The sequence below is a fragment of the Hypanus sabinus genome, chromosome 20 (assembly GCF_030144855.1).
Source record: "Hypanus sabinus isolate sHypSab1 chromosome 20, sHypSab1.hap1, whole genome shotgun sequence".
NCBI classification, from domain to species: domain Eukaryota; kingdom Metazoa; phylum Chordata; class Chondrichthyes; order Myliobatiformes; family Dasyatidae; genus Hypanus; species Hypanus sabinus.
Window position 1 is genome coordinate 51649947 of NC_082725.1, and position 24068 is coordinate 51674014.

Below are 24068 nucleotides of genomic sequence, written 5' to 3' on the forward strand. Positions count from 1 at the left end.
TTGAAAGGGAAAAATTCACAGGACATGGAGTGAGGCCAAGGGAATGGGGCTAGATAGATTGTTTCCGGCATAGACTGTGAGGACTGAATGACCTCTATCCATGCTGTAATCATTTGCAGAAGCTACTTTGTGAAATATTTATTTGCATGTTATGACCCAGAATTTAAATAATCAGTTCCGTGTCCAAGAAAATAGAAGCACTCATTGATCATGCTTTATTCTGCAACACTTCCACTTTTATTTTCAGGACATCCTCCTTGTGTGACAAGACAAGTATCTTTAAACCATCCAGCGATGTGAATTACAATAACCAATCCCTCAGTGTGATTAACAAAAACAAACTCAATACTACATTGCAACCGTCTCTATCTATTTTCTACACTAAGATAATGTCGAGGACAAACTTTAGAAATTTGAACAGTAAAAGTTTACATTAATCTTGCTGCTGTGATGTGTGAGCACATTGTGGTCCTGCTAAATGCCGATTTAAGCGAGTCATTACTTTGTAATATCACTGCCAGGACCCAATTGCTACATATAAAACATTGAACAATACAAACCTACAGAAGTGAACGTTCTGAACTATAATTTAATAAAAGGACTCGGATATTTCAAGGCAAAGCTTGGAGCGTGGGAAGAGAGAGATTTAACAGCTACTATAACATTTGCTGTTCCTGCTTGCATCATATTACACAGACACCTTAAGGTAGATGTTTGTTTCATTATGTAAATGAAGAGTCCTCCTCCCTGATACAAACTGAGGTTTGATACTGTCGGGCAAAGTTCTAACATCAATAGAAGAAAAAAAAAAGAAAATCCAAAAATACCATGTAAAAAAAAAAGTTGACTTAAAAACCTTAATTTCATATCCAGTTACTCTCCAAAAGAACAACCTGTAGTCGAACCAAGAAAATAAGGCAAACTGTTATGCAATGATGGCACAATTTTACTTGGGTACAAAGAGATATATTTAGAACTTTGGCTGAAACTATTGCCGAGCAGTCACACATTACCGTTCTTGCTGACTTTGGACTAAACTTCAATTGAAATATTTTGTTTTAGAAAAATGGTCAAGTTTGGCTTCTTCCCCCATCCCCCCATGTTTAAAAAGAACAGCAAAAATGAGGTGCACTCACCATAACTAAGGGTTGCAATGACTAATTCTCAAATGAACTGAAATAACTTACTTAAACAGATCAACGAACTAGGTGAGATTTAGTCAAACTAAGCACAGTAAGTACAAAGGTGGCAATTACACTCAAAGTATGTACAGTACGTGGGTTGTAACTTGTGTTACTAAAGACATTTGGAGCCAGTAAGACTGCCAATCATTGCACCCCTATTGTCAAGCAGTTACTGCAAGGTGTCTGACTACTGTAGTATTGTTTGCTATGGTTGCACAAAGTGTAAAATTGCATTATGGTGATTTGTAACTCTAGAATGCCACATGTGAATCGTGGAACAGCCCGCAGAATGTATGGTTAACCAACATTTTCTGCTGCTTCAGTGTGTAGCTTTGTCCCATTCCACGTGGTTTTAAACTGCTCAGGGATTGGATACTCCTTCTGTAAAGGAAACAAAACTTGTTTAAGTGGCTGGGAATTTATAACTTAAACAGAAAACTAACTTTTAACATTATCGATTATTTATTCTTAACTCTATACCATAGGTGTCAAACTCAAGGCCCGCGGGCCATATCCGGCCCGTGAGATCATTTTAGATAGATCTATTATTTTAATTATTAATGGCCTGGTGATATGAAGCCTATGATTGTAAATTAATACCAATCATAAAAATAATGCTTGCTTAGCAGTCTTCTTCATAAGAAACGGAATTTGTGAAGTGAAACACTTTGTAGTTATAGCAGAGACTGAGACACATGAGAACAGGCTGAAAAAACGGAGGCAATGAAAGCTGCGTTCGCACGCGCCCGACTGATCCGGCCCGCATGAAGCTGCATTTTGCCCAATCTGGCCCGTGACCTAAAATGAGTTTGACACCCCTGCTCTATACTATGGGCATAAAATTACTCAACACAGGTGGTGGCAATCCAATTTGTTCTAGTCCCTGTAGATCTGCAAATACCTGACAAGTAACTATCCGGGGCTTTTTCAGCCTCATTCTGGTTTAAATGTTGCATGCTTTTTTATTCATTGTTTTAGGATTTGATATTGCTACCATGGCCAAATTTATTGACCTTCCCCAGTTACCAGGTCATCTTCCCACTTGATTTCTTCAAAAAGCACTACTCCCAACTCCAATTAACTCCACACATATTGTGCTGTCTTTACGACAGTTATTTAGTTTATAATATTTTCGCTTAGTAATTCATTCGATAGTATTTTCTAGTTAGAATTAGAAGTGTTTAAAGTATATTCATTGCATGTAAAATATATCGGCATGCGATGACGTCACATCCGGTTTCGCCGCGTCTTGTGGGAAAATACCGGTTTGGAATTAACGCGAGGGTGGGGGCTCACCACGAGGCAGACCCGAGCAGAAGTTGTTTTGCAGGCATGAGAAATCACAGTGAGAGCAACGCTGTAAGTTAATAGATAATCGATATATTGAACTAAGATGTTAATGCCGATCCTGTTAGAAGTAACGACGGTAGATAATGTTTATGCTTTCGTTAGTTAAAGAGTCGCGGATAGTTTGCATGGAAGTGTATTTAAAGTAGTCAATGGAGCAGGTAAACTCTCCCTGTATACTGCACCTTAGTGTAATGTAGTTATAGTCACCTTTGCAAGTATTTACACTTGAAATGTGATATTAAGGAAGGAACAAATACTGTATCAATCTTGTATTGTTTTATCAACAGTTTTCACCATATGTTAATGTGAAGAGTGAACAGTAAATGGTTAATCTTACTGCGATCTGGTTCTTATTAACTGTGGTTTATCTCGACGTTAAATTCGGCGTTCGTTACACGCGAAGGAGAACGTTACACATATACTACCACTCATTATGAAAGGCAATTAATGATGGTAACAAGAATTACAATTCCTATTAGCCCATGTCTATAGGATGTGATTGGAAACCAGAGTACCCAAAGTGGTCGAAGGGAGAATGCATAAATTCCACAGAAACAGCACCAGCACTGAACTCTTATCTCTGGAGCTGGCTGCACTACTGTGTCACCCTGATACTGGTTTTCATTTGTGTTGTTTCACTCAGCACTAGTCTCAGACCCCGACTGAGAACTACTCTTGGTTTCAGACACTGATATCCCCATCCAGGGTACATATTATGTCCTCTTTAATTCCAGTGCCTCTTTGGAGTGTTTTTCAACATTGTGTTTAACATAATTAAGAGGAACTATACATGTCCATGTTTGCATGAGATCCACGGGAGACCTGCATTGAGAGCCTGACACTTGTGTACCACTGATGCTTCCAGTAAACAGGACATAGGCAGGTGTTGTGCAGGAAGAATCTGGCATGTTGTCTCTGAGGAATGATTCTGTGAGTCTAAAACCATATCACATTCTTCTACAAGTTGGTTCTCTCAGCTTATGCACCAGCTGTGGCAAAGGAGGGCATCGCAAGGTCACGAGGTTTAGCAGCAACTTTATGGAAGCTAAATTTGGTCCCTTGATCAATGCAAAGTCATCCATGCAATTTTATCATTTTTTTGTTTCAGTAGTTGTAAACGAGGAGGGATTTTGGCTACAGAACAATATTGGTGAGTTGTTAACATGGGCAGAAAAAAAGGAAGTTGGAATTAACTACAGAAAAAAAGATGCATTTTGGAAGGACTATAAAGGCTTGGATATACACAATGGAGAGCCCTGGCAAATAATAAAAAACTGAGCAACCTTGGTGTACAGGTCCAAGGATCTCTGCTGTCAGGGCGCAGGATGCAGGAGCGAGGTTATGGGCAATTTTATAACATATTGGTTCATCTGCAGCTGCAGTATTGCACACAGTTCTGTTTGCCAAACTGTTGGAAAGATGTGACTGTTCTGGTGAAGGTTCAGAGGAAATTGTCTGCAATGAAAAGTTTCCATTTAGAGGAGAGAATGGACAGGCTGGGTTTTAACTCCCTTGAAGTAGTAAAGGCCGTAGATGCTGGGGGAGGGAGCCTTGTTGAAGTATTCAAAACTTTGAGGGGGATAGATAGGAAACATAGTGGGGAACTTTCTCCCATAACAGAGGTGGGTAGAATTAGCATCCGTGTGAGATTTACCAGGAACAAGAAAGAGAACTTTTCCTTCTACCCAGACAATGGATGCAATCTTGAATGGATAGTGAAGACAGGTGCTCTCACAACATGTAATGATTTAAACAAGCATTTGAACATCAATATTCTCAATGATGTCAATGAAATTAAATGGAACTTTCTTAAGTAAATGAAGCAAGAATAGTTGGCACATCTGACTTTGAACCAGGAACCATGGGGATCAGGGTCAGTCATACCTGGAATTTGTTAGTCAGGAGAGATTAAAAGAGCTGGAACTGGGAAATGGGTATGTTGACACCTAGTATGGACAGTGAGTCAAATGTTTTGTGTACAACTTGCTACTCTGACATGGGATTTGTTCACCAATAAATTTGCAATGCTCTGAAATAGCCCTTTTAACCTAATGCGTGCCAACAATTCTTGCCTCATTTATAACCATATAACCATTACAGCATGGAAACAGGCCATCTCAGCCCTTCTAGTCCATACCGAACGCTTACTCTCACCTAGTCCCACTGACCCGTAACTCAGCCCATAACACTCCATTCCTTTCCTGTCCATATACCTATCCAATTTAACTTTAAATGACAATACCAAACCTGCCTTTACCACTTCTACTGGAAGCTTGTTCGACACAGCTACCGCTCTGAGTAAAGAAATTCCCCCTCGTGTTACCCTTAAACTTTTGCCCCCTAACTCTCAACTCATGTCCTCTTATCTGAATCTCCCCTACTCTCAATGAAAAAAGCCTATCCACGTCAACTCTATCTATCCCCCTCATAATTTTAAATACCTCTATCAAGTCCCCCCCCTCAACCTTCTTATTCTGGTTTTGCCCCCCCCCCCACTCTTTTCCAGTCCTAATGAAAAGTTTTGGACCAAAACATCGACTGCTTATTTCTCTATATAGGTGCTGCCTGACCTGCTGTGTTCCTCCAACATTTTGTGTATGTTACTCTGGATTTCCAGGATCTAAAGAAATTCTTGTGTTTATTGTTTTTTCTTTTATTCATTTTTCTAATCTCGTCAGCTGAAATTTTTTCAATATTATCTGTTCTTCCAGAACAAAACTATACACATTATAAAAGAGAGTAAAGGATGGATTTAAGTTTAATAACCCTAGCCAGTGTTAATTTCTACATTTCTAATTCTTATCTGAACAAAAAGAAAATTTGCTGGAAAGAAACAGACTATCTTGATAATCAATCCTTACTATCTCCTCCAAAAGGGAGAACTCTGTCCCAGTCATAGAAGCACAATGTTACATTTGGCAGGCTTGACTGCCTAAACCCTTAATTGTTTTGCGTTGACGTTCACTATATTGACTACTGAAATCCAGAGCAAAGCTGTTAAAGTGAGAAGCTTTCATTGAAAATCATTTAAAAACTGTTAGTTTCATTCAAGTAACTAATTTTTAACCAAAAAGGAATAAAAATAGTGAAGAAATTGATATATTTTTTTAAGAAAACAATGGTAAATTAGTAAACCTTGTAAGCTTGAATTCTAGCCAAGGGCTGGTGATTCATATCAGATAGAACTCATTGGTTTAATGCTATTTTGGTAGTTAGTCTTTAAACAAAAGATAAGTTGTGTTTACAGTTGTGAGGGTAAACCAGCATTGCTTGCTAAGTTTTATGCTTCAGAATGTACTTTGAACATCACAGGTTTCACTTGAGAGTCTACGTGGATCTTTAATCTATTCATTCCTAAAGGGGAGAAAATCTTGGGGTGAAATAAAGCTCTGGGCCTCAGACCATTACTTAATCTTCTAGCTCCTGGAATCCTTCAAGTGAACACTGGAGGGAACACCATTTTGGAGAGATATATTTCCACTCTCTGAAGATAAATCAATTTTTTTTATTGTTGGTTTCTTCCAAGTTTCAAAAGTACAAGACTGCACTTTGTGGGCTCTTCCTGTTCAGCAGTTTGCCCATCAGGAATTAGACTAAAGGGTGGACCCTCAAACTATGGGCGGGGGTGGGATGTAATTGTTTACTCCCTGCCACCCAATAAAATCTGTAAGAACCAACTTTGTTATGTGTATTAAAATTTTAGATAGTTTTTAATGATTCTGTGAGGTTGAATTTCAGTTACCTGAATGGCCATAACACAGGGACACGATTCTAACCAAATTCTACGCTCGGAAGACAGAGAACAAGAAAATATATATAGTCTAATAGCACAATCTGTAACAGTTCAGGTTTGCCTGAGAGCCTGAAACTTGGAATGTCAGGTAAGTATTCACAAGGGTAAAACTTACATAATCCTCGCCTTGAGGAATTAAGACGTTCATTTCAGAAGACTTGGCACTGATAATCTCGCATGCCAGTGACTCTTCACTGAGGTATATGTGGCAGCCCTCTGTTTTATTGATGGATATAGTCGGTACTTTGCCCATTACCTGCAAAGTCAATGCACAACTTTATTAATAAATGTAGCCAAGTAACACTAGCATTTAAAGATGTATCCTGAACGCTGAGTATTACTTTCAAAAGGAATAAACTAGTGATGACAGAATTGTGAAAAAATATACATGTAGGAATTGGAGACTTCCCTCCAGAACAATATCCTTTGCTGCAGAGAGAAACTGATCACATTTGAAACTCATGTTATTCACTGTGGCTGCTATCAACTGAATTTAGGTATGTAATCTGACTATTTTATAGTCTGAGCATTCTTCTCGTCTTTTCACATTAAATGGGCAATCAGAATTCAACCAGAATGCCACTGAATACAATGGATTCCAATTAATTGGGTCATTAGCTTATTTAGGACAACTCTGAAGTAACAGAAGCTAATCGAGAAAATAGACAGGATTCCCTTTGTTTCTTCTGGACACTGTGCCACTTAATTGGGAGACTATTGCTGAATAGTTTTAACTAGTATCAGTTGCATGCACTTGTGTGCGCCGTTAGACACACAATAGTGTTAGTTCCGTGTGTTCATGTTCAAAAACGAGATTTTGTCACTGATACTAATAATAAGCAGTAAGACAATTTAGAACTGTTTTGCTCTTGTGGTTTCAAGCATTCAGGCTTGGAGATGCCAGAGATGTCCAGGAGTGAAAATAAAGCAATTTCATTACTTTGACAAGTTACAAACTACGAAGATATCAAATTCTCCATATCTTGAATGTTACAATGAAAATTAAGATTTGGAGGTTGCAATTGTTGACAGCATTGTACGAAGACAGTCGATTGCACTACTTGTCTGTGCTGATTTTATTCATTTAAAGTCAAAAGAATGTGATACAGATGAATTCCTCTGATGTTAATTATTAGGAACTAATACATAGATTGACAGTACTGCAGTAGTATTGGCAGTACTGTAATTTGTTCTGTATTTCATTTAAATACACAATTTGTTATTCAGTTTGTCTTTTTTAAAAAATACCTTTTTAACTATTTCCATGAAACTTTGGCTAATTGGGCCAAAATATACTGGCTCCCAATGTGTCCCAATTAACCGAAATGCTCTGTATAGCAAAACTCATTAGGCACTCAATTTGGTCAATAGGAATACATACTCCCATTATCACTTCAGAGCTCATGGAGATGTGTACCAAAAACGTAATAACACAAGGTCAGAGCTCCTTTAATTAAGAATATTAAAAAATTAACAGGCAATTTTTGCTAACATTAATAGAACTGTTACATTAGTAAACAAAACCAGAAAATGCCTTAAATGCAGGTGAACTTATAGTCTTTTAACATCTTTGGACTATTTTTACTGTGCCCATGGTCTGTTTTTTTTAATCAATTATGTAATTGTTTACACCGTTGTAACTATGTGCAGGTTTTGTGCAGGTCTTGTAGCTTTAGTTTTTGGTCTTGTTTGTCTGGTGGATTTGGAGCTCCTTTCTGGGGAACGCGCTAAGATGGTAGTGCGATATTAATACGCAGCAGCCTCTCCGGTCTCTGGATTGGGGTTTGCCAAATGTTATGTGGATTTTCTGGTGGAGTCTGTTTTGTCATATGCTTTTGTGATATCATTCTGGAGGAACATTGTCTCATTTTTTAACTGCATAGCATTTGTGGTTTCTAAATGACAATAAACTGAATCTGAATCTGGTAACACAAAATGCTGGAGGAACTTATCAGGTCAGGCAGCATCTGTGGAGGGATATAAACAGTTGATGTTTCAGGCCAAAACCCATCATCGAGACTGGAAAGAAAGGGGGAAAGTGAGGCTAGGAAAGGAAGGTGGTGGGAAGGGTAGGAGTACAAGCTGGCAGGTAATAGATGATACCAGGTGAGGGGGAAGGTGGGTTGGTGGAGGAGGGGGAGAAAGCAGGTATCAGGGAGGTGATAGGTGGAAAAAGTAAAGGGCTGCAGAAGAAGAAATCTCATAGGAGTGTACAACGGGAAAGAGGGAATGAGGAGAGGCACCAGAGGAAGGTGATAGGCAGTTGAGAAGAGAAGGGTGAGAGGTAACCAAGGAAAAAGAGAAAAAGGGTTGGGGGAAGAGAAATTACTGGAAGTTAAAGAAATAGATGGGCTCATCTTGACAGTTGAGGAGACCATGGACCAACATGGTTAGAATGAGAGTAGAAAGTTGAACTGAAATATAATGGAGATCCATTAAATACTGGGGAACCATTTCGACAAGCATTTTCACTTGTCCATCAAACAGGCAGGATTTCCTGGTGGCTACACATTTCAATTCTACTTCCCATTCTAATCCTGGCATGCATGCATGCCATGGCCTTCTCTACTCCCTCAATGAAGAGCAACGCCTCATATTTCATTTGGGTATCCTCCAACCTGATGGTATTAAATTGACTACTGGTAATTTCCCTCCCCTCTCTCTTCTCTTTTTTTAAATTCCCAATTCTGACTCCCCTCTACCCCTTCCCTTCTCATATGTCCATCTTTCTCTCTGGTGCCCCACCTCCCTTCCTCTCTCTCATGGTCGACTCTTCCCTCTGATCAGATTCCTTCTTCTCCTTCAGTACTCCATGGCTATCTGGAGAAGATGAATATCAGATTTTGTATTGTATGTGCAGACTTTGACAATAAAATTAAACTTTGAACCTTTTCTGCCATTACCTTTTCCACCTGTCACCTCACAGCTTCTCATTTCACCCCCACCTCCCCTGCCTACCCACTTTCTCCCTCACCTGGTTTCACCTATCATCTGTCAGCCTCCTTCCCCTCCTCCCACTCTCTTATTCTAGCTTCCTCCTTCGGCCCACACCATCAACTGTTTATTCCCCTCCATAGTTACTGTCTGACCTGCTGAGTTCTTCAGCATTTTGTGTATTGCTCAGAAAATGCCTTTAAATGTTTGGCAGGTCAGGCGACAGCTGTGGAGAGAGAAACTGAGTGATTGTTTCAGTTCAACAAAACTCAATGAGAGGCCATTAACCTGAGACATTAACTCAGCAGTTCCCATCTTCATAAATGTTTTTAGCAGTTTGTGTTTTAATTTCAGACTGCCAGCATCTGTTTTCTATCCCTGCAAGCTTAAGTGCTACACCTGTCCCTACAGCTTCTCTCTTACCACCATTCAGGGCCCCAGTCCTTCCAGGTGAGACAACACTTCACTCGTGAGTCTGCTGGGGTAATCTATTGCATCCGGTGCGGCCTCCTCTACATCGGCGAGACCCAACGCAGATTGGGGGACTGCTTTGTCGAGCACCTCAGACAGGATCTCCCAGTTGCCACCCACTTCGGCTCTGCTTCACATTCCCATTCGGATATGTCCATGGCCTCCTCTACTGCCGTGAGGCCAAACTCAGGTTGGAGGAGCAACACCTCACATACTTTCTGGGTTGTCTCCAGCCCCTTGGCATGAACATCGAATTCTCCAACTTCTGGTAATTCCCTCCCTCTCCCTTCCCCCATTCCACTTTCACTGTGTCTCCTCCTCCAGCTGCCTATCACCGCTCATGACTCTGCCTTCTTCTACTACCCACAGTGCTTTCCCCTTACATTCCTTCTTCACCTTTCCTGACTATCCCCACCCCTTGTTCTTTCCCTTTACTGGTTTTTCACCTGGCACCTACAAGCCTTCTCCTTCCCACCTTCCCCCCACCCCCCCACCTTCTTTATGGGGTCCCTGCCCCCTCCCTCATCAGTCCTGACGAAGGTTCTCAGCCCAAAACGTTGACTGCTCGTTTCCACGGATGCTGCCCGACCTGCTGAGTTCCTCCAGCATGTTGTCCGTGTTGATTTGACCACAGCATCTGCGGTGTACTTTATGTTTACAGCATCTGTTTTATTGCTTTTTAACAGTAATACATTAAATTTGATTGAAGTGATTGCTACATCAAACCTCTGTTGGTCTTGGAGAACAAAACAGTACCATTAGTGTCAATAAATAGTGAGCATGACCTTCCAAATACCATCAGATTATCATGGTTTATGTCCTGTATTGCATTACGCAAAATTGCAAATGTATAGGGAAGTTCTGATTTATCTTCAAATTTCAATATACGGATTCGGGGACCTGAGTAACAAGGGGAATTTGCATAAACTAGGGCTTTATTCCCTGTATCGTATGAGTTTGAGGGAATGCCCTGATAGTGATAAATGATATCAGGAGAGACCATGCCAGGGTGAAAGCACATGGGTTTTTTTTTATTTGAAACAACACGCACAAGATGCTAGAGGAACTCAGCAGGCCAGGCAGCATCTATGGAGAAGAATACAGTCGACGTTTCGGGCCGAGACCGTTTGAGATACAGCAGGGAACAGGCCCTTCCTTCCCATTGTATGGTGCAGCCCAGCAACCTTCCTACTTAACCCTAACCCCAGCCACAGGACAATTCTTACCCCCAGGAAGTGGGTTGCTAAAAACAAGCAGCCATTAATTTAAGATCAGAGGCAAGATATTTACAAAGGACATCAGAGCGGCATAAAGGACAGTTGTGTCTTTGGAATAAGCTGCCAGAAGTAATAATTGAAGCAGGCACGTTAGCAACATTTAAAAGCCATCTAGCTGAGTACATGGGAAGGGGAAGTTCGAAGGGCTGTGGGACCAGCTCACTGAGCAACACAGTCAGCATGGATGAGTTGGGCTGAAGGGCCCCATTCCCATGCTGTGTGACTGACTCGTTTACAATTACTTACCTATAGATCTTGGAATTATACATTTACCCTGCATTTTGAGGTTGTGTTTCATCAAGGTTCGATCCCTAATGGCAAAAGCAGAATGCAGACAGAATGCATGTTGTGGGAATTTCTATCTGAGTGATATAATTTACAGCCTCATTCTATTAACATTCTATTTATCTACTGAGATACAGCACAGAGTAGGCCATTGCTGCCCTTTGAGCTGTACCACCCAGCAACAACCCCCCCCTTCCCCAAATTTAACCATAACCTAATCACAGGACAATTTACAATGTTCAATTAACCTACTACCGGTACATCTTTGAACTGTGGGAGGAAACCGGAGCACCTGGAGGAAACCTGAGTCACGGGGAGAACACACAAGCTCCTTACAGATGGTGCTGTGAACTGAATCCAGGTCGCTGGTACTGTAGAGCATTGTGCTAAACACTACACTACCTTGACACCCCAACTCGGCAGCCTTGGAGTCCCGACCTATATATCAGCAATCATTTTGAAACCAGTGTCACTATTACAAACTTACAAATGTAGTCAGAACTGAATGCAAGTAAAAGCCAATGGAATATTACGTGTTGTGCAGAAGGGATTTTTATGTTCTGATAAAACAGATAGGAAAAAAACTGGTTCATTTAATTATTTAATATTCAATAACTTTATAAGGCAATGCAAAACTAATTGAGATAAAGTCTATGAAAATGTTTTTCACACGCTTTCTACCCAGTAATTTTTTTTTCTACAAAGCAGAGAGAGATTTGCCAATGTTCTATAATTGAGCTAACTTAACACTAAGAATTTACTGGTATCACGGCAATTTATTCTTTACCTGTATTTCCACATTCCGTGAATTGATGATTTCAACTATCCCCACTACGTTTTCAAACACAAGGCCAAGCTTTTTACAGGAATCTGAAACGGAAAGAATTATATAAAGGGGCAGCTTCTCTGTTGCAAAAGGAAAGCAGTGACATCCAGGATCTGTTGGGCCATGTTGAGTTTAACGCTGCATCAATGAGTGTAGAGAAGTACAGGTACAATGGGCAAATTTACAGCAGCTTCATAGGCACATGCTTCAGATAACATGCAGAATACAAACTAAACCAACTTGTGTAGAAAAGAAACAGGAACACAGAAAATGCTGGGGGAACTTAGCCGTTGCTCCAGCACCTGCAAAATCTCTAGTTATTGTGTTGCAGAAAAGAGAAAGTTATGTTTTTGTTTTACACAATCAGAAACAAGTCCATGGCAGGTGGTTGGCTGTATTCTGTTGCCAAGGAATGATTAACATTGTGAGAATTGATTCAGGATCTGATATGTGCAGAAATGTAACCGTTCCTGAACCTGGTGAGGTGGGGCTTTATGTTATTATAACTCCTACCTGATGGTAGCGGCGCTGGGCAGGAAGTACAAAATCCTCTGACCTCTTTAAATATCTACTAATTACTTACCAATTGTAATGGAATTGATTTTGCCTTGAATTTTCAGCACAGAGCTATTACACTTGTAGATGTAGGCAACATGTTTCAGTTCTGCCTCAGAAATGACAAGGTTGCTTTCATTCTGTTGATATTCCTAAAATAAAAATAAGAAAACATTCACAGAGAAGTTTAAACATCATCCACCCCACTTCATACTGCCCCACATCCATCACACTCACAAATCTGTAGGTGTATCTGGGTTCCTCCTTTACGGTCCACAACCAGTAGCATGGAAGGAGCATAGCCAGCGGATAAAACCCAGGCTCAAAATGCCGTCTTCTACTGAAAGTTTATTTCACACAAAAGGCTGTATGCTTTGAGAAGTTGGGGTTGGTGGGTTTTGAAGAGCTGATCAATTAACTTTGGTGCAGCATAGCTGGACAGAGTAAGATTAGGTATGTTTCTCCAACATTTTTCCAGAATTTCCTGTTTTTCTCCAACATGAAAAGCCCTTCTTACCTTGGTATAAACCAGAAAAGTATCTGCCTAGTAGAAAACAATAGATGTGCACCAAAGTCCAGTGGAAGAATCACTTTGAGTGTTTCAATTCTCTAAATACAAAGTTGTTTTCTCTCTCCTACAAACAAATGATCTCTAATTAACAAAGCAAATTAAATGTTTTCTTTTAAATTGGGAGGAGGGTGTACTTACATTCAAAACAGTTGCAATGTCTTTAGTAATCCTCGTTTACTAGTCTCTGTTAGTGTTGTCATTGAGAGTCATTGCAAAACAAGGTGATATATTCATTTGGCTTAACGAGGCTGTGCTGACCATCAGGCATTCATCTGTGCTGATCCCACTTTATTCCTCTACACTCCAAACTTAGGTCCTATCCACACCAACAATCCCCCAAGATGCTATCACCGAGACGCACATTAGGATCAATTTCAAGGAGCAGTGATTCAAAAAGGTGGTGTCCATCTTTAAGGATCTCCACCACCCAGGACATGCCCTCTTCTCATTGCTACCATCAAGGTGGTGGCACAGGTGCCTGAAAGCACGCACACACATACATGCAAAACGATTCAGGAACAGCTTCTTCCTCTCTGCCATCTGATTTTTGAATGGACATTGAACTCATCAACACTATATAACTACTTTTTATTTTACACTACTGTACATATTTAACTATGTTATGTATATATGTAGGGAATTAGGAGTCAGGTTAGGGTTCAGGGACAAGGATGTGGGGAAATTAGAGATCATTTGCATTAACAACTGACAAGGGTGAGCTGGGGGCAGCCCTAAAGTGTCGACACACTTTCCAGCACCAACATGTCTGCAATGTCCAGCAGAACAACACAAGCTACAGTAACAAGACCACAACAGCAAACCACACCCCTTTCCTCCCCACCCACTCACTCACACAAACAGGCCAAAACCAGTACTGGCGGCTCCAGAGTTCCCGACCCACAGTTGCAGATATCAGGCCTCAGACGGGCTGAGTCAGGACTTCGACGATGACTTCGATCTTCAGACCTCGATTTCTGGACTCGCCAATTTCAATCTGCACCTCCAGTATCGATCTCAGGACTCACCAATCATGGGCTTTGACCTCTAGACTCACAAGGCCCTCTGACCCCATGACTCTGCAATCTGAAGTGGTCAGTGACCCTCCCGTTTCGATGCTGGGACTGGCTGACCGGGGCGGGGTGAAAAGCCCCTGTCCACAGAGCGTGCTGATCTGACATCCACACACAAGTATCAGAGGCTTGCTGCTGCACAGTGCTCCAACTGCAAGCTTACTAATCATACCATCTACCTTCTCTCTCTCTCTCTCTCTCTCAAACCTTTGAAATACACGACGAACAACAAAAGACCCACTATTGAACCCCGTAGCACACCTCTGGTTACAGTCCTTCAATCTGAAAACAATCCTCGACTATCATCCTCTGCCTCTATGACCCTCCAACAGCAGATGTCACTATTGTACAATGCTTTGTATAATCCCATTGTTAATCAAAGAACATTTTGAGTATTCAATTGCACTAAAAATAAGAGTAAAGGCCTATGTGTTTTAAAATGCATTTTTTTGTGAAGTTTCAGCTTAGAAGCTTGTTAGTCCATAGTTTTTTTGTGTTTTTAGTACAATGTCCTCAACTAATACTTAAAAAGTTCATTACATCCAGCATCCATTTGCTTTTTATGCATCACCCATCTCGCTGATTATTTTAACATCTCTAGGAAAAATTAAACTAATTGGTTTGAAGACAAGACAGTCAGAATTCTCTGATAAATGATCAGCATCTGCATGTAATAATCTAATGAGATCAAAAGATACTCTGCTCCTTCTCAGTACACACTCAAAATTCATTACACCACCAGTACGCAAATCAACTAAAAAGATGCCTTTGTTAACAGTGCAACTCCCATTTTCTGTGTTTAGTATTTTTTGTTGCTGATGTACACAAAAAGTGAAATGTCACACTTGCATCTAACTTCTGGCACCTTACAAAGAAATGTGTGGTCTTAATTTGAGAATGGTAATTTTCACAGCAACTGAGCAATATTTAACGTTGAATACAGTACTGTCCCATCTCAGCTTTTACTGCCTTACTTGGCTGCTACAAAATATTTGAAAGCATTGAATTTATCAGAAAACCTTGGGTATTAATTGCCGTACTCATGAAAATTTTTAGTGAAGGACACACTGTCCAATGAATAAGATGTCACTCCAAAATCCCTCCTGCCCTCCTAGGTACATGCAAAAGATCCAAAACCATCGAGAGTGTTATCCTGTATGATCTTTATCCCTCAATCAACATTCCCAAAGTATGATCACTTGGTCAAAATCCAACTGCAATTTAGCTGTCGTGTTTTCTACATTACCACAGTAGTTTTTTTTTGGGCTCTGAATTATTCTGGAATCTGCTAAGGTTGTGCATAATACAAGCTTACTCTTCCCTGTTCAAACAAGGACCTCTGTGAGTGAGGCTGGTTTGTTCCATGTATATCCTTTTCTGGCCGTACTCCGGTGCATAAAGTTCAGGGCATACAACTGGACTAAAAACCCTTCTGTGATTTTCTGGCACTGTGGATGGCAGAGGTCCACAAAAGAAATGTGTAGCAAAACACACTGGAGTTAAAAACTAGTGGGTAGGAGAGGGGAAAATAACTGAGAGGTGAAGAGGCACGGAGGGCACGGGATGCAACAAGTATGGATGTAATCTGCCGTTTGGTTCTATTTACCACTCTCCACTTCTTTCCTTCCAGTGCCAGGATAGGTGTTCTTGGCTGCTGCATAGGAGACATGGGAGACGTAGGACTAGCTGAGCAAGTTTTCGATGGTGAATTGACAGGCCCACTCTGTGAACGAAGATTCGGATTCTTGTGGGTTTTCTGCTCATCAGCAACATGGCGGAGACCTGCAGAGTAAATATTTATATTTCAACAGCATTCAATCCACTGTGGCTGCTGTGAAAATCCACCCACTTACTTCCCTTATCCTCTTCTCCCTCACCTGAACCTCTGCTCCCTCAATTCTCCCACCACCCACCTACACAAGGGACAGTTTACTGCAGCCAATTAATCTTCAGGATGTGGGAGGAAACCAGCACACCCGAACAAAGCTCAAGCTGCCACACAGACAGCACCAGAAATCAGGAGAAACCTGGCAGGCGGAATCTGAGCTAGCAGATTGTGTCACTGTAGCAAAAACAATCTGGCGGGTTAACCAGCATCAGTCCTGTGTCGACAGTTTCTCTCCCTCGGTACCTCAACCCCGCTGATGCTACTCAACCCACTGTGTCCCTCTCGCATATTGTTATTGCTCCAGTTCCAGCATCTGCAATTTCTCTTGTCTCTGCTGTACAGGATTTTGTTTACTTAGTTAAGGAGTTTGTGCATACATGTCCAATAGGAAAATCAGGGAGAATGGAGTAAAAGTTCTCAAAAACAACAAAACCTGGTACAGTATTGATCTGCCTATTGGCCTGAGCTGGTTCTTTGAAAGAACTATCAAATTCATCCCACTTCTCTGCTAAGACTTCTTTGCAAAGTCATCCAATACTTTCATCATCTGTAATAAGTCTATATGACTTGTACTACCAAATCTGCTTCCACTACCTTTTCAGGCTATTCATCGTGAATCACAACAATTTACGGTGTTGTTACCAAAAACATGCAACAGTTCCACTCAATTTCTCACAGATTCATCACCATAGTTGAGAAGAAATTTCTACAAGCCTTAGTTTTAAATGTCCAGTCCTTTATCTTCATCGTTATCAAACGATGGCCCATCATTCCACAAGTTCTAGCTTGTAAAATCATCTTAAGATCTGCCCTGTCAAGCCCCCTTTAGGATCTCACATATTTTAATAAATCATTTTCATTTTCTAAGCTCCCAAAAATACAGACCCAACCTGTTTATCATCTCTTGACAAGACAATTTTCTGATCCCAGGAATTATTCTGGTGAATCTCATTTGGACTCCCTCCAATGCTAATATATCCATTCTTGGGAAAGGGGACCAAAACAGTGCACAGTGTTCCAAGCAGTGGCTTCCCTAACACCCTGTACAATTGTAACAGAACTTCCTTATTTTTAAACTCTAAACACTTTCCAATAAAGGCCAATCTGTAATTTGCCCTTTTAACTATTTGAACCAACCTGCCAAAATTGTGTGAGTCATAAACAAGAACACCATACACATATTTGCAATCTCTTTCCATTTGGATAATCGCCCATCTTTCAATTCTTCTTGCAAAAGTGTGTGACATCAGACTGCTCATATTACTCAGGCTGCTTCAGTTTTAATTACTAAATGATTTAATAAAGTACTAATCTTAATGGTGAAGATAGAAAGCACTCTTGCCTCAGATTTAGAAGATTAAATTTACAGAGGCTGGTTAGAAAGTAGAAAAGTATAGCACTTAATAAATTAACTTCCTGTGTTTTGTTTAGCTTTGATACCGTATGATAGGAGTGCTAATTTTGGAGATATGTTAACCTTTTGATGAGTGAGTAAACCATGATTTCATCTGCAAGGTGTTAAAAGAAAAATCTGGCTAACGCTGACATCTCTGAGCCAACATGACGACATTGTTTTGTATAAAATGTTGACGCATTTGTTCGCAGAGTATTGAGCACAATGTGTCTGTCTAACCATTTTACTGCACATTGTGTACAAACTTACTGTATGCTGTGCTATTTACTGTATGTACCTTTCTCAACGTATATTGTCTGTTACCTTCATAATATGTGCTGAGTGTAATGCTATTCCAATAGGCATTGCATGTGACCATCCCAACACACGTCCTTAAGACCACAATGGTTTATGAACCTATGCCTGCTGCATCACACTCCATGGGAGCCACCTTTCAGTGAAGGAAGGCATCAGTGTGCCAGCACAGCTTTTAGTTGACTTGGGGGGGGGCAAAGGGTATTTGATGATCAAAACCATGGACCTGGCACAATGTCTATCGCAGGGGTTCCCAACCTTTCTGATGACATGGACCAATACCATTAAGCAAAGCATCTGTGGAAAGGGTCAGGCTGGGAAACCCCTGCTCCACAATTTACTAAGTAAATCTTTATTCCCACTTTCAAGTACGTACTTGCATACATGAACAAGATTGGTATAGAAACAAGATCAACACAATGTTCTAGGTGTTGTCTCATTAGGGCCCTTTGTAACTGTAGTGTAAGTTGTTACACAGATCATCTCTGATTAAATGGCAAGATTCTGTTTACCTTCTTGGTTTCTGAACTTGCAGATTAGCTTTCACATTCATACTCAGGCCTCCAATACCCCCACTTTGACAAAAAAAAACTGTACTTTTCTATTTTTCTAGGAGAACAAATAAACTCTTCACGGGCTTTCAGTTGGATACAGGAATGATGATGGCAGAATCTGTCATTGAAATGTCAGTATAATCAATACCTGTACCTGGCTGGAAGCCTGAGGAGCCCATATACGCTGGGAAAGCACTAGATCCTTTTTTCTAAGAGCATTTTCCATGATATACTCTATTTCATGTCCTCGCCCACTCACTAGTTCAATAGTGGCTATGCGTTGCTTCTATTGTCCAAATTTCTGTAATGTACACTACACAACTGATGATATCACCACACCCACAAACAATTTCCCAATGGGCTGGAGTTCTATTGGAAAAGTCACTACCATACAAAAAGATCCATCACATGGGTTTCAGGTTGTAACCTACACATAAAAAATTGCTCCAATTCACAGGCATATGTTCAGCTTTGACCCAATTTGGCTAACCACAAGTCCCTACAAAGGACTGCTGAGAGGATCATTCGTGTCTCTCTTCCACCCATTAGAGACATTTATCAGGAGCGCTCCTACACAGGTCACTTAGCATTGTCAATCATCCCTCCTATCTGTCTAACAATCTTTTTGACCCCCCCTACCATCAGGCAGGAGGTATCATAGCACCAGGACAAAAACTGTTAGGATGGGAAACAGCTTCCACCCCCAGGTTGTAAGACTACTCATCCCCTTGCCACCACCGGGTCTCATCACGTATGAAACACCAGTAAATTTATGTCATAAATGCACCTTTTTATCTGTTATTATACTTGTGGTAATATTACGTTGTGTGTTATGTGTGAGAGTTATATGTACTGTGTTGTGCATCTTAGTTCGGAAGAATGTGTTTTGTTTGGTGGCATACATGTGTATGGTTGATGACAATAAACTGAACTTGAACTACAATTTATTTTAAGATCAACTTTTGATCAGACATAAATTGTTGTTTGCAAGAATTCTTAATATACATCAAAGAATTTTCACTCCTGAAAAGACACATTGCTTTAAAATTTTAACACATTTACGAAAATTTAATGTTATTTTAATGGTATCAGGATCAAACTGTGCACTGGATGGATTAGGGCCAAAGACTCCATATGTAATTAAATTCTTAGCTCCTTCAGAAAATTTTAATGCTCAACTTTTTAGTCTCTGGGAACTCATTACAACTGAAAAGTTCCACCAAAGTTATCAATTGCAAGCTCACCCTACATGTAATTATAGTGCATCCCTGAAATTCTCCCAAGCTCAGCAAATATGGTTTGGATGAATGTAAATTTTGCTGGGTCCAGTCCCAAGTATGAAAGTCAAGGCTATGACATCACAAGTGGACTGGTTTGAGTGGTAGGCGAACTGGAACGGGTCCAATGTAGCTGGATTTTATACGATCCACTACTAGTGCTCAAAGCATTTCATGATTGCTAATGTCAGTACCACTGGGCAGTGATCATTTAGGCCAGTTGCCATCGCTCTCTTGGGCATCAGAATGATGGAGGCTGCCTTGAAGCCTGCAGGGACAAGAGACTGTTAGGTATTAAAGATGTCTGGTAAGACATCTGTTAGTTGGGCCACACAGTCCCTGAGCAGGTAAGTTGTCCGGACCTGCAGCTTTGTGTGGATTTACCCTGGCTAGGGTTGTCTTCACTTCCACCGCAGCCAGACCTTTCCACTGCCTTTTCCCCAGGAAGAGATGGGGCTTTCCTCGATGTCACATCATTCAATTGGTCAAATTCTGCAGAGAAAGCACTCAGCCTATCAGGAAGGGAGATTTTGCTGTTGTTGGTGTGCAGGGTGGACTTGTAAATCCCTTTTGAAAGAAAAACATCTCACTTTCCTTCCTAATTACTTACTGTACGTACATGCTATCTTCTTATTCCATGTCCACTCCGTGGAGCAACACTCTGCATTCTATAGTCTCCAATGAAATAGTATTCTGTTTTTCCTTCTACCAGACTCAACAACCATACATTTCTCCACATTATAATGCCATCTGACAAATCTTGCCTACTCAGCGAACCCACCTCTGTCCCTTTGCAGACTCTCCACCCTTTTCTCAACTTGCTCTCCCATCCATCTTTGTATTTTCAACAAATCCAGTTACAGTACCATTACTCCCTCCAGCTAGACCTTCAGTATAAATTCTATGGAGTTGAAGCCCTATAGAAACTCATTAGTCACTGCTTGAAAATTGCTGCATATTTTGACTTTGTTCATTGTTATTTTGTCAGTCCCCTACTCATGCTGATAATAAACTCAGTGGCCTATTTATTAGATACACCTATACCTAATAAAGTGGCCACCTGCACAACTGCTCATTAACACGAGAAAGTCTGCAGATGCTGGACAGTAACACACACAATGCTGGAGGAACTCAGCAGGCCAGGCAGCATCTATGGAAAAGAGTAAACAGTCACCTTATCCGGCTGAGGCCCTTCATTGAGCTGGGGGGAGGGGCTTTGGGGTTCTAACATTTAACTGTCATTCATTCATTCTTTGGGGCACTCCTCTGTTTTAGTGGATGCACAAAGGAAAAGAATTCTGTGTACATTTCTCTGACATTAAATATACCTACTGAAACATATCAGGACTGGAGAAAAAAAGATGAGAAGTTAGAGCAAGAAGGTGAAGGGGGAGGGGAGGAAGAATTAAAAGTGGGTGTAGGTGATAGGTGAAACCAGGAGATGGGGACAGGTGCAAGTAAAGAGCTGGGAAGTTGATTGCTGAAAGAGATACAGGGCTGGAGAAGGGGGAATCTGATAGGAGAGGACAGAAGGCCATGGAAGAAAGGGAATGAGGAGAAGCACCAGAGGGAGGTGATAAGGTGAGAGGGGGAAACAGAAATGGGCGCATGGTGAAGGGGGGGCAACTACCGGAAGTTTGAGAAATCCATGTTAATGCCATCATGTTGGAGGCTACCCAGATGGAATAGAAGGTGTTGCTCCTCCAGCCTGAGTGTGACTTCATTGTGGCACCAGAGGCGGCCTTGGAGAGACATGTCGAAATGGAAATGGGTGGCTACCGGGAGATCCCACTTTTATTGGCAGATGAAGCGGCTTCTCAATCTACGTCGGGTCTCACCAATATACAAGAGACACCCTGGGAGCACTGGATGCAGTATATAACCCCAACAGACTCATGGGTGAAGTGTCGCCTCAAGAGAGTCGTGCAGGGAGCGACCCTCTGGAAAGTAAGGGGGGGGGGGAAAGGAGGACGGAGGGAAAGATGTGCTTGGTGGTGGGATCCTGTTAGAGATGGCAGAACTTATGGAGAATTATGTGCTAGACCGTGCTACTCTCTGCTTATCTCTGGACAACAGAGCCAACCAGTTTCCCTCCACCACCCCTCTCCTCCAACTTGCAGAACTGATCCTCGCTCTCAATAATTTCTCCTTTAGCTCATCCTACTTCCTTCACACCAAAGGCACTCATATGCTTCCTTTTGGTTGGCTATGTGGAACAGTCCACGTTCCCAACTCCTCCTAGGCTGCATTGACGACTGTATCAGTGCTGCTTCCTGCATCCATGCTGAGCTTGTCGACTTCATCAACTTTGCCTCCAACTTCCACCCTGCTTTCAAATTTACCCGGTCCATTTCCAACAGCTCCTTTCCCCTTTTTCAATCTTTGTCTATCTCTGGAGACAGTCTATCTACTGATATCATTTATAAACCTACTGATTCTCACAGCTACTTGGAGTACACATCGTCCCACCCTGTCTGCTCTCAGGATGAGGTTTTTCATTCCAGCACTAATGAGATGTCCTCCTCCTTCAAAGAAAGGGACTTTCCTTCCTCTACCAACAATGCTGCCTTCACCTGCATCTCTTCTATTTCACGTATGTCTGCCCTCACCCCATTCTCCCATGCCACATTATAAATAGGGTTTCTCTTATTCCCACCTACCACCCCACAAGGCTCCACATCCAGCACATTATTCCCATAACTTTCGCCATCTCCAACCAGATCCCACAACCAAGCACATCATTCCCTTCCCCTAATCACTCCCTAAACAACTCCCTCTTCCATTGGTCCCTCCCCACTGATCTCCCTCCTGGTACTTACCCTTGCAAACAGAACAAGTGCTACACCTGCCCCAACACCTCCCTCACTACCATTCAGGACCCTAAAAAGTCCTTCTTGGTGAGGCAACACTTCACCTGTGAGTCTGTTGGGGTCCTGTACTGTAACTGGTGCTCCCAGTGTGACCTTTCGTATATTATATTGACCCGATCCAGATTGCAAGACCACTTTGCTGAGCACCTGTCTGCCAGATAAAGGCAGGATCTGCCGTAGCCACCCATTTTAATTCAACTTCCCATTCTGACATGTCAGTGCATGGGCTCCTCTACTGATGTGATGGATCCACGTTCAGGTTGGAGGAGCAATACCTTATATTCCATCTGTGTAGCCTCCAACCCAATGGAGGAACATTGATTTCCCCAACTTCCAGTAATTGCCCTCCCCCTCCCAACCATTCCTGTTTCCCTCTCTTAACTTATCTCCTAACCTGTCCATCACCTCTGTCTGGTGCTCCTCCTCCTTCCCATTCTTCCATGGTCTTCAACCCGCTCCCTCTCCTCCAGCCCTTTATCTCTTTCACCAATCAACTTCCTAGATCTTTACTTCACTCCCTCCCCCTCTCCCGGTTCCACCTATCACCTTGTACTTCTTCCTCCCTTTTCCCCAGCTTCTTACTTTGACTTCTCATTTTTTCTCCCCTGGTCGTGATGAAGGGTCTCAGCCCACAACGTCGACTGTTCACTCTTTTCCATAGACGCTGCTTGGCCTGCTGAGTTCTTCCAGCATTTTGTGCATGTTATCTGCTCATTAATAAACATATCTATTCAGCCAATCATGTGGCAGCAGCTTAATGCATAGAAGTGTTCAGACATGGTCAAAAGGTTCACTTGTTTTTCAGATAAAACATCAGAATGGGGAGGAAAATGTGATCTAAGTAACTTTGACTGTGGAATGATTGTTGGTGCCTGATAGGGTGGTTCGATTATCACAGAAACTGCTGATCTGGAATTTTCCCATCTAACAGTCTCCAGAGTTTACCAAGAATAAAGCAGAAAATCAAAAAAAAAAAATCCAGTGAGTGAAAATGCCTTTTTACTGTAGAATACTCTCCAAAATTGGTCCAAAATTCCACCCCACTCTCCAAGACAGTGCCAAATTTGGATTTTGCTGCACTACGGACAACATAATAGGTTTTTACTTTGCACCAATTATCTTACCTATCTATCTGGTTAGCCTATCCAAAGGTAAGCCGGACGATTTAATAATGAGAAATATGGAAACAGCAGAGACTAGGGACTTCCTTCCTACCCTGTTCCATGTACACCCAAATACATTTAGCTGTACTGATATGCTTACCCTTAGTAATGCCTTCCCCTTGGTTAAGCTGAGCAAACAGTTGGGAACGAGCTTCATCCTCAGATGTTTCTGACGATAGGACAGGAGGGGGTCCAGGAGGGGGAGGTGGTGGAGCCAGTGGACAAGCTCCAGAAGATGGTGCAGATGTTGTGAGACCCTGGGGGTTTAAGAAAAAAGACAGAACTTTAGTTA

General features: G+C 41.5%; 1 protein-coding gene across 3 annotated transcripts in view; it reads right to left on the minus strand.

Annotated features, from left to right (window-relative positions):
- Positions 1 to 208: 208 nt before the first annotated feature.
- The window catches only part of cap2 (cyclase associated actin cytoskeleton regulatory protein 2), a 200147-nt gene continuing 176287 nt past the window's right edge, over positions 209 to 24068 (minus strand). For 2 of the 3 annotated variants that reach the window (XM_059945494.1, XM_059945493.1), the window contains 6 exons: positions 23877 to 24033; positions 15923 to 16098; positions 12704 to 12827; positions 12082 to 12164; positions 6443 to 6583; positions 209 to 1565 (listed from right to left, as the gene is read on the minus strand). In XM_059945494.1, coding sequence (XP_059801477.1) covers positions 1482 to 1565; positions 6443 to 6583; positions 12082 to 12164; positions 12704 to 12827; positions 15923 to 16098; positions 23877 to 24033 — 765 coding nt within the window. In that variant the 3' untranslated portion in view covers positions 209 to 1481. Of the gene's footprint in view, positions 1566 to 6442; positions 6584 to 11255; positions 11321 to 12081; positions 12165 to 12703; positions 12828 to 15922; positions 16099 to 23876; positions 24034 to 24068 lie in introns of those variants that run through there. The other variant, XM_059945495.1, reaches the window with a different exon arrangement.